Source organism: Myxocyprinus asiaticus, chromosome 41 (assembly GCF_019703515.2).
Source record: "Myxocyprinus asiaticus isolate MX2 ecotype Aquarium Trade chromosome 41, UBuf_Myxa_2, whole genome shotgun sequence".
In the NCBI taxonomy this organism is placed as follows: domain Eukaryota; kingdom Metazoa; phylum Chordata; class Actinopteri; order Cypriniformes; family Catostomidae; genus Myxocyprinus; species Myxocyprinus asiaticus.
In genome coordinates this window covers 4905337-4916749 of record NC_059384.1, presented here as the reverse complement: position 1 = coordinate 4916749, position 11413 = coordinate 4905337, and the positions used below count along the sequence as shown (strand labels likewise).

Genomic DNA, 11413 nt, shown 5'->3' with positions numbered 1-11413 from the left:
TTTCTTTTTCTTAACACAAAGAGAGGAACTATGAAAAACTTTTGTGCTCAGGGATGTCATACAATGAGTTTATGGTGACTACCTCTTCAAGCTTAAAAAAACGCAAAAGTATAATTCAGAAGTCTAATAAATTATTCCATGAGACTCATGATTATTATGAAAGCATACGATAAGGTTTGGTGAGAAATAAACTGGTAATGTATTATTTAGTGAAAATGTTCACTGGCCATTGATCTCCTGTGCGTTCATGATAGGCCACGAGAGCAACAGTTCACGCAGCCCTCTCGCGACATAGGGGCGTTCAAGCAAAAACTCGTTTATCTAAAAACAGGTCTGCCATAGCAATAGCCACAACAGAACACAACACAGCTAAACAAACAAAAACAAAAAAACAGAGAACAGAACTTACTAAACATGTCTGAAGAGTTTGTAGTCACAGAATGTATGCATTTCTATGCCCAGCCTTATTTTTTGGACCGGTGCCAGTTCACAGTGGACAGAGTTACCCGCGCAATGTCGAAAATAGAAAATCGACTGATGGAATGTATCATCGCTCATCACTGCTGGTTAGGAAAAAATTCTGATTAACAGAAAATATACCTTATATCATGTGTCATTTTTCCATCAGGTTAGGACACAGTGTGACTGTGGCTGCCTGTAGCCTCCTCTATGTTTCTGTTGAATTTTGGAGTACTCAGTGTTGTGTCCTGTTGTCACTATCGCTGTGGCGGACCTGTTTTTAGATGCTTGAACATCCCAATGTCACGAGAGGGCTGTGTGAAGTTTTGCTCTCGTGCCCTATCATGAACGCACACAGAAGATCAATGGTCAGTAAACATTTTCACTAAATAATGCATTCGATTTCAGTTTGTTTCTCACCAAACCTTATCGTATGCTTTCATAACAATCATGAGTCTCATGGAATAATTTATTAAAACTTCTGAATTATACTTTTGTGTTCTTTTGAAGCTTGAATAGGTGGTCACCATAAACTGCCATTGTATAACATCACTGAGCACAACATTTTCTCACAATTTCTGCCTTTGTGTTAAGAAAAAGAAAGTCGTATAGAGTTATAACAACACAGGAGTGAGGAAACAATGACTGAATTTTCATTTTTGGGTGAACTAATCCTTTAATATATTTTCAGATTCATATGACAAAGACGTTTGTTAATGATACAATGAGTTATTATTAAGTGTCATTATACAGTAAATTGGTGCATAAATCTGTTTAGACAAACTTTCTAAAATTTTTATTTGTAAAATGCAAATAGCTGATATAGTTCACAGTACATTTGTAGTGTATGTGTTAAAATGAGACTATACGGTCAGTTCTTTTTCACTGTGAATACTGCATATACATCACTGCTCTGGTTTTGTGCTGGTGTGAATCCTGATTCTTCTGCAATCTCTTTCACTCTTTCAGCAAAACCTGACACTTGCTCTTTGGAAAGGTCTAACAGGTAACTAAAAATGACAAACAGAACACATAAGCATAGAAAAAGACAGAATGCTGTTCACTGATAAGCACAATTGGCTGACAAAAATGCATGTGTGATGACAGACTTACTTTGCCAGCTCTATAACAAGAGCAGCATCAGGTGATGCAATCGCTCTTAGAGAGGAATCCAGCAGATGAACCATACTGAGAGAGAGAGAGAGACTGTAATCCTTAACACATCATTGTGTAAAAAAGGGAAAAAAAATTAATTATATAGACAATAAAGTCTACTATTAGGACGCTTAAGATTTGTTTTGCATTGTGACATTAATTTCAGGACAGTCAAGTTTATTTTGCATCCATATTGTAAGATTAATAATTTATATAAATTTTGAAGGATCTATACATCATTGTAGCATTTTATACCTTTAATTAAAAGTTAATTGATTTTAGTTTAGAAAAAATATTGCAAAAAAGGACTATTACAGTAATGAGAATCATCATTCAATAATGAAATAGACAATACCAGATGCATTACAGTTATGAATGATGAATGATACTCTGTATTTTACAGTAATGACAATTGTGGGATTAAATATGCTTAATTATCCTGAAAATAATATCACAATACATACATTTCTAAGATTTCTAAGAGTAGACTACATTTTCTTTATGCAAATTTTTTTTTTCTCTATTATTTATTTATTTTTTGGCTTTGGGGTGAAATGTGACCAGTAAATTTCTCGACAGGTTTCTTGAAATTCACCCCTTCACTTACACAGTATTTTTATTATTAATATCTATAGGGGGCCTGGGTAGCTCAGCAAGTAAATACGCTGACTACCACACCTGGAGTCACGAGTTTGAATCTAGGGCGTGCTGAGTGACTCCAGTTAGGCTTCCTAAGCAACCAAATTGGCCCGGTTGCTAGGGAGGGTAGAGTCACATGGGGTAACCTCCTCGTGGCCACCATAATGTGGTTCTCGCTCTCGGTGAGGCGCATGGTGAGTTGTGCAATGCCGCAGAGAATAGCGTGAAGCCTCCACACGCGCTAAGTCTCCTCAGTAACGTACTCAACAAGCCACGTGATAAGATGCACGGATTGACGGTCTCAGACGTGGAGGCAACTGAGATTCGCCCTCTGCCACCCGGATTGAGGCGAGTCACTACGCCACTATGAGGTCTTAGAGCGCATTGGGAATTGGGCATTCCAAATTGAGGAGAAAAAAATAAATAAATATATATATATATATATATATATATATATATATATATATATATATTAATATCTATATATTGTATAGATATCTATTTTGATGGATAAACCCGTTTGATGCTTTACCTCACTGAACAGTATATGAGGAAATTTCTTGACAGGTTTCATGAAATTCACCCCTTTTCTTACACATTATTTTTTTATATTAATATCTATATATTATTATATAGATTCTGAAGGATATCTTTTTTGATGGATAAACCTGTTTGACGCTTTACCTCGCTGAACAGTAGATTGTGTTGAACAAGTTCTTATATTTGCTTTTGAGAGGGAGTTTGATGAGAGAATCTGAAGACAGAAACGACACTCTCACTCCATTCACATTCATCAAATCTGTTAAAACACAGGAACAGAAGCAAATGTAACAGGAACTGTAACTTACAGTTATAAACTATTTTTCGGCTTTTTAAACTATGCAGCACAATTTGATCTGCTTGCATAATTTCACTGTAAATAAAAGCAGATTAAAGGAACAGTTCACCTGAATATGATTATTTTCTCATCATTTACTCACCCTTGTGCCATCTCAAACTCATATGACTTTCTTTCTTATGCAGAACACAAACAAAGATGTTTTAAAGGATATGTGACGTGTTTATATCCATACAATGCAAGTCTACTTTCATGAGAAAAGCTCAATTACTCTTCCTAACTCTTGACGCATGTACACCAATGCTCTGGGCATGCGTCATGCGCAAGGAAGTATAATCAAGCTTCTCTCATGAACGCGCCATGGAGACGGCAGATGTCAAGATTTATAGTGACATTTTAGTCTGTTTCTCATCCAAAACCAATTGTATTGCTGATTAAACCACATGAGTCACATGGATTACTTTTATACTGCGTTTATGTCCTTTTTGGAGCTTGAACATTTGGACCCCATTGACTTGCATTGTATGGACATAAACACATCACATACCCTTAAAAATTTCTTCATTTGTGTTCCACTGAAAAAAGAAAGCCATATGAGTTTGAGACGGCATAAGGGTGAGGAAACGATGAGTGAACATTTGTTCAATTCAAATGTAATTTGTCAACAACTTCAATTGTTTTTCTGCATAATTGGATGTTACTCTGTGTTGTCTGTTGTGGAGTTGGCTGTTGCTTGGATTCTGTGTGAGTCTGAGAGGCAGGTTGAGTAGTTTTTTTCTTCTCTGCTGTTATGGGACTGTCTGCGGGTGGATCGGGTGCATTATCACTCAGAGGAGAGCTTACTCTAGTTGCAAGATTTTCAAACAATGCCTGGATGTTCACTTCAGAAATATCCCGAGCAGTCTGAGAGAAGTGGACAGAGAAAGTTAAAGCATGATATAAATGTTATCTCCGCGCAAGATATATATATATATATATATATATATATATATATATATATATATATATATATATATACACAGTACTGTGCAAAAGTCTTATGCACATAAGATGTTTCACAAAACATTTGTCTTAAGATGGTTATTTATATTTTCAGCTTTAGTGTATCAATAGGAAAAATAAATGTTATACTCCCAAACATTACTTTTGCAAATAGAAAAGAATAACAGGGAGCCCTGCAACAGATGACATGTTCCCCACAGAGCCCCCCACTGAACATCGGGTCAGTCTGGGATTGCATGAAGAGACAGAAGCAACTGAGATAAATAAATAAAAGAACAGCGGTGAATTCTCCAAGAAGCTTGGAACATCCTATCTGCCAACAACCAAGAAAAACTGTGTCCAGGTGTAAGTAGGAGAATTGGGGCTGTTTTAAAGGCAAAAGCATTCACAGCAAGTATTGATTTAGCTCTTTTTCTATTTACTGGACTTTGTATGACGTTATTTGATTAATGAAAATGATTTATGTCATTATTTTTTTTAAGAAATTCTCACTTTGAAAGTTTTTCACAAGTGCCTAAAACTTTTGCACAGTACTGTATATATATATATATATATATATATATATATATATATATATATATATATATGTGTGTGTGTGTGTGTGTGTGTATCTGTACATAATAATGTACAGATTATGCTCTTATGGAAAGAAATTGGTACTTTTATTCACCAAAGTGGCATTCAACTGATCACAATGTATAGTCAGGATATTAATAACGTGAAAAATTACTATTACAATTTGAAAAAAATGTTCAGAACTTCTTAAACTACTTCAAAGAGTTCTCATCAAAAAATCCTCCATGTGCAGCAATGACAGCTTTGCAGATCCTTGGCATTCTAGCTGTCAGTTTGTCCAGATATTCAGGTGACATTTCACCCCACACTTCCTGTAGCACTTGCCATAGATGTGGCTGTCTTGTCGGGCACTTCTCACGCGCCTTACAGTCTAGCTGATCCCACAAAAGCTCAATGGGGTTAAGATCCAAAACACTCTTTTCCAATTATCTGTTGTCCAATGTCTGTGTTTCTTTGCCCACTCTAACCTTTTCTTTTTGTGTTTCTGTTTCAAAAGTGGCTTTTTCTTTGCAATTCTTCCCATAAGACCTGCACCCCTGAGTCTTCTCTTTACTGTTGTACATGAAACTGGTGTTGAGCGGGTAGAATTCAATGAAGCTGTCAGCTGAGGACATGTGAGGCGTCTATTTCTCAAACTAGAGACTCTGATGTACTTATCCTCTTGTTTAGTTGTACATCTGGCCTTCCACATCTCTTTCTGTCCTTGTTAGAGCCAGTTGTCCTTTGTCTTTGAAGACTGTAGTGTACACCTTTGTATGAAATCTTCAGTTTTTTGGCAATTTCAAGCATTGTATAGCCTTCATTTCTCAAAACAATGATTGACTGACGAGTTTCTAGAGACAGCTGTTTCTTTTTTGCCATTTCTGACCTAATATTGACCTTAAGACATGCCAGTCTATTGCATACTGTAGCAACTCAAAAACAAACACAAAGACAATGTTAAGCTTAATTTAATGAACTAAATCGCTTTCAGCTGTGTTTGATATAATGGCAAGTGATTTTCTTGTACCAAATTAGCAATTTAACATGATTACTCAAAGATAAGGTGTTGGAGCTGGAAATGGGGCCTGTCTAGATTTGATCAAAAATGACTCTTTTCCAAATTGTAATAGTAATTTTTCATGTTATTAATGTCCTGACTATACTTTGTGATCAGCTGAATGCCACTTTGGTGAATTAAAGTACCAATTTCCTTCCAAAACAGCAAAATCTGTACAGTATTCAAAATATTTATATATTTTTACATATTTTTGGCTGTCAGTATATATATATACACTACCGTTCAAAAGTTTATGGTCACTTACTCATTCTTTATTATATTTTTTTTTTCACATTTTAGAATAAAAGTAAAGTCATCAAAACTATGGAATAACAAATGGAACTATGGGAATTATGTTGTGACTAAAAAAATCCAAAATAAATCAAAACTGTGTAATATTTTAGCATCTTCAAAGTAGTCACCCTTTGCCTAGAATTTGCAGACATGTACTCTTGACATTTTCTCAACCAACTTCTTGAGGTATCACCCTGGGATGCTTTTTAAACAGTATTGAAGGAGTTCCCATCTATGTTGGGCACTTATTAGCTGCTTTTCTTTATTATTCGGTCCAAGTCATCACTTTCGAAAACTTTTTTTAAAATAAAATTTTAGTTTTGTAATTAAATAAATGAATATGTAGTTCTACAAAACTAATTTCAAACATTTAAGCATACATCTTCAGATCAAAAGCTTTTTAAGATCATGAGAAACATTTCAGGCAAGTGACCCCAAACTTTTGAACGGTAGTGTATATATACTGTATATGCAATAAAATAAAGATACTGTGTAATTTACTCTATAAGTTATAAATATGTTCTTGGACAGAATTCTAAGAAGACAGGTACCTTTCTGCCTCTTTTAATATAATGATGTTCACTTAAAATTTATTCATGAGGTTTTTTAGTAACTTGTCTTTTACCTTTATATGTTGATTGTTCTGTTTCTTCAGCAGGTCTTTGTTTTCTGTCTCTATGCCGAAGGACAGGTATGGACTGGAGACAATGTCACCCCAGTATCCTCTAACTGCAACCCTGTCTCCTTTCTGGTACAAACACACACACAGTTGCATGACAGAGTATCATAGACTACATAACAATAAAAAAAAGTATTTTACAGATTTTTTGGTAAAATGTGATGCAATAGCTCACATGATTGAATACTCGAGTGGACAGCAAACTCTGATTGGCTGATTGGTAAATCCCTTCCCTCATTTCAAAGGCAACACCACATTCCCTCCATTTCACATACTGATATTTGTTGATGACGCCACACTAAAACAAGCAAAAATGCAAAGCACAGGACTGTGTAGGAAACAATGTGATTTCTATGAATACATGGACTAAATGTTGAATTCTATCTATCTATCTATCTATCTATCTATCTGTATAATTAGAATGAGATTTTTTGCATTTCTCTGATTGGCTGTCAAGATTATAGTTTGAACATACGCCTCTCTGATGCAATTTCATGGTGAGATCCCAGTCAAAACACCCTTGTCTTGAGTCATAACGAGTACCCAGGTGCTGCCGAACACGGGCATCCCAGACCTTATGCATGCTTGCTGGCACAGATGGGGGGCGTTCCCACAGTTTAAAGATCCGGACCAGCTCATCTCTCTCCTTAAACTAAAATAAATCATCAGAGGGTTGAGTTTCACTGAACTGAGTTTGATGTAGGCATGCAGTAAAAGTGTGAATGTATTATATACTGGACCTTCAGAAGGCTTGTGTCAAGGCAAGGATGTGTGTGTGAGTCAGAAGAGAGTGTGTTTGTGATGGACAGAGAGAGTTGAGCTGCTGCGTGTTTTAGAGTCTCTTCCGTCATGCTGCGAATCTCAGAATTTCCAAACACCTCCAAAAACACTTCTGTCTTCTCTGAAAGATAAAACACACATTAACGCAAACACAAGAGCACTCCTCATATTGTCAGAGTATGCAAATGTCAGTACAAGAAATATTCAAAATCTCCATTGTGCAAAACTCAGAAGTCAGAAGGTCTATTGTTTTTACTGGAATGTATTTTATTGCATTATTTTTGAATGCTAGATTGACCAAGAAAAACAGGTCTACAAAAAAATGATATACTTTCCCTGTTTATTTGAAACAACAGAATGTGTCTGAATAGTTTTTTCTAGGTTTTCGCATAGTGGATCTCCATTGCAATATACTTTGCAGACTAATGACACTCAAAACCCTTACAGTCAGTATTAATCAACAGAAAAAAATGTAATTAGACTTTCTAGGTGCGTGCACAGCACATCACGTTAATTGGCTATTCTAAATAAATATAGTTCAATTAAAGGTGCATACATAATGTTCTAATATTGCAATTCATATTGAATTTTAACAGGGGGTTACATTATAATATTTTAATTTTTTCAGTTTGGATTAATGGAATAGGAGAGTCCCGGGCTACTTGTCAAATGTTTTTAATATTTTACAATTCCATCGTTATTGTCAAGAAAAAAAGATCACACATTGAACTTTTGTGACAACATGGGCCAATGGTAACACGTTGCATGTTGCCAAACTATATGGGCGAGTTGTCACAATCGAACATGCCATTAAACAGACTATTATAGGTTTTCCAGCCAAATTGAAACAAATAAACTATGAAACACAAAATTCATGAAACAGCAAAAATATAAAAGGTTATGTAACCTACAAAAATATCAAACCAACAAATAATTTGGCCAATAAATAATGTTATTGATAAATTATATGCATTTATATAATTTAAAACATGTGACCGCTTCCCTCCCCAAAAATGCGACAATTCGATTGATGAAAAAATAATAAAATTTCCCCACATGATAACTAGCCCCAGTCTCCCCTACATATTATTTTTAAACAGAATACGAACTGTGTAGACTCATGTTCTCGGGGGTAAGAAGTGACAGATAAATCAATAGTAGCTGTCTGGCAACCACTTCCATGTTGTTCTCAATAACCCAAACCTGCAAGATGCAAAACATCTTATTATTAACACATTAGCATGCACAAAACATTTTGAACATTGTAATATGTAATGAAGGCTATTTCTTAATCTTGTAGTTTGTGACTAATCCTTTTATAGAGAATCACTCACATGTAGCGTGTCAGAGTCTCTCAGTCCAGTGATGGTCTTCAGGATGTGTCTGGGATCTCCACTGCCCACTAGCAAAATATTCAACTCTCCATGTGACCTCAATGTGTGTATGTCTGTAAGTATATTGTAAAAAAAAAATATATATATATATATATATATCATTATTAAAGTAACAGAAGGGGTGGGGGGGGGGGGGCTATAACATAAATCTTGACTATATTATACTGCTATTTAGTCAGAAATGTGGTGATTTATGCCTACTATACTATATCTTGACTAATATGTGATGGTTTACAGTATTAGTCTGATATATGATGATTTACCTGAGTTCAGGAGGTCTCTTGCTGGTCCGAAACCCCACCAGGTAACACATCCCGCACCCTCAACAGTCCGACCAGCGTTCATTCTTCATGTATAATAATAAATTATGTGACAGGATAATACCTGAATGTATTAATGAAAAACATCATACCCTATTCCATTCCAGTGGATTGTTGTGGCTGATTTGCTAGATTTCATCTATATATTTTAATCATTGATAGGTTTCAATATTTAACCAGTGACGCAACACTCAGAAAAGGGAAATAATCATTTGATAAAATATACAAATACGGTGTAGCAGTAGCATAACATATGTAGCTAAGTGAAAACATCTTAAGTAAAACTCACCTTTCTCTTCCCGTGCCGTGTAAACACGAGCTGAAGTTTGGAAGCGGTTGCCTAGCAACAGGAAGCGCAGCGAAACAACTCTCATGCCCTGTTCCAATACTCCCACGTGCGGGTTTGCTCTAGCCTACTTACCCACTTGTCTTACGTATTTCCGGTGTTTGGCCACTAGTGCACTAGTGTACAAGTACACGTGAAGACTGCGAGTGTGTGGATTGGGACACGCAAAGACTTAAATATGTTGGTGCTGGTTGCGACAGCTGTTTTTGTATTTTCACTCAGCTGAAGACTGATTGTTTTTGGTTGCAGTGACGGTTATAGCCTACTAAAAATAATTAATAACTGAAAATGTTAACCCATCTTTGCATTTATTAATACACTGATACATACTGGTTGTTGGAAGTGTATTGTGCTGTAGAAAATAAGTAAAAATGTTTATAATATTTTTATTGTGTGAAAATAATTGTAAAAGTTTTTTTTACTCATTTTGATTTTCAATACTTTGCACATTAAAAAAAAAAATTAACTGTAAAACTGCGTCATCCATAACTGCTGTAAAATATGAAATATAAGCAATTTCTTTCTACTTTGTTTCTATAAACCTGTGTTTATAAAGTCTATAAAACTTTATTCTATAAACCTGTGTGATTCTTTAATAGCTACCAATACAAACCATTTAAATTATATGCTTTGACTTGTCATTTAAATAAGACGACCAAAGACTGCTTTACACAACTTATCAGTATGTGGTTTCATACAACAAATAAAAAGCATTAAATCATATATTTTAAATACATAAAGATGAGAAAGAACCTGTGATAGTAGTTGATACATTTTTAATTTTAAAACAACATTTACTAGACCATATGTTGTATGCCACACTGGCTGATACATTACCAAAATCACCAGCAGTATTAGGCAAGAACAAACAAAATAAGGTGATCACTTTGAGAGAAGGATAACAAGAGGTATATAAATATACACATAAATAATATTTTGTAATTATGATGCTGATATTAAGTCATCCCAAACACGTTATATAATGTTGAATACTTTCATTTATACTAAAAGAAATATATGCTTCACTTACGTTTCACTATCTGATTATAATAAATAACCTATGTTGAAAAGCTTCCCTTGACGTCATCATGGCGAAAATACACAGATCGCTCAGGTAGGCGGGGTGTGGGCTCCTGATCATGATGAACTCTGGGATACAATTAGTCTGAAAGACTGCTCTGTAGTGGTATTCGCACTAGTGTGGATTTAGTGTGGGCAGTGGTGGCTCAGTGGTTAAGGCTCTGGGTTACTGACCAGAAGGTTGGGGGTTCAAGCCCCCTCACTGCTAAGATGCCACTGTTGGGCCCTTGAGCAAGGCCCTTGACCCTATCTGCTCCAGGGGTACCAAATAATGGCTGACTCTGTGCTCTGACCCTGTGTTTTGATATGCAAAAAAAAAAAAAATATTTTCACTCTATATGTTCAAAATGTATAATGTGTGACAAAAATAAAGGCTGCTTCTTCTTAAGGCTTCTGTTTTAGACATGGGACAGTCTTGAACACTTACTTCCTGTCACGTGCACTCAAGTGGCCAAGACCGCAAGTGTGGGTATTGGGACAGGGCCTCAGATTTTAGCGAGTTTACAGCAGGAAACTCTTGATGAAAAAACAAAACGATAAATGTCCTTCGTCTGCCACCGTAATACCAAGTTCTTGCCCACAAGTCACCATTCGATGCATCCTCAATTTCTTTCTAGCAAGTCAGTCCACTGTCGACCATCTTTGGAACACTTTCGGGAGGCTGTTTCCAGTCATGCCAGTGCAGCTCCTATCTACTTGGATGGCGAAAGACCTAAATCTCCTAAACAAGATTACGATCATAGAACATACTTCAGGGGCCTGGGTAGCTCAGTGAGTTAAGACGCTGACTACCACCCCTGGAGTTGCGAGTT

General features: G+C 35.8%; 1 protein-coding gene across 1 annotated transcript; it reads right to left on the bottom strand.

Moving 5' to 3' along the window:
- Positions 1-1126: 1126 nt before the first annotated feature.
- On the bottom strand, positions 1127-9559 carry LOC127431569 (dynein axonemal assembly factor 3-like). The gene is made up of 12 exons (XM_051682038.1): positions 9465-9559; positions 9119-9239; positions 8796-8908; positions 8571-8664; positions 7422-7582; positions 7157-7333; positions 6857-6979; positions 6628-6750; positions 3793-3994; positions 2938-3052; positions 1573-1647; positions 1127-1469 (listed from the first exon to the last, which is right to left on the bottom strand). Exons 2-12 carry the CDS (start codon positions 9198-9200, stop codon positions 1331-1333), a joined length of 1404 nt encoding a protein of 467 aa, XP_051537998.1. The 5' UTR covers positions 9201-9239; positions 9465-9559; the 3' UTR covers positions 1127-1330.
- Positions 9560-11413: the final 1854 nt, after the last annotated feature.

What these genes read in the sequence shown, in the direction of transcription:
- LOC127431569 (XM_051682038.1), bottom strand. Translation starts at nt 9,200, where the DNA reads ATGAACGCTGGTCGGACTGTTGAGGGTGCGGGATGTGTTACCTGGTGG. An exon ending in GAGACTCTGACACGCTACAT is followed by an intron (nt 8,665 to 8,795) that starts GTGAGTGATTCT and finishes TGCATCTTGCAG; the next exon opens with GTTTGGGTTATTGAGAACAA. An exon ending in TTGACACAAGCCTTCTGAAG is followed by an intron (nt 7,334 to 7,421) that starts GTCCAGTATATA and finishes GATTTATTTTAG; the next exon opens with TTTAAGGAGAGAGATGAGCT.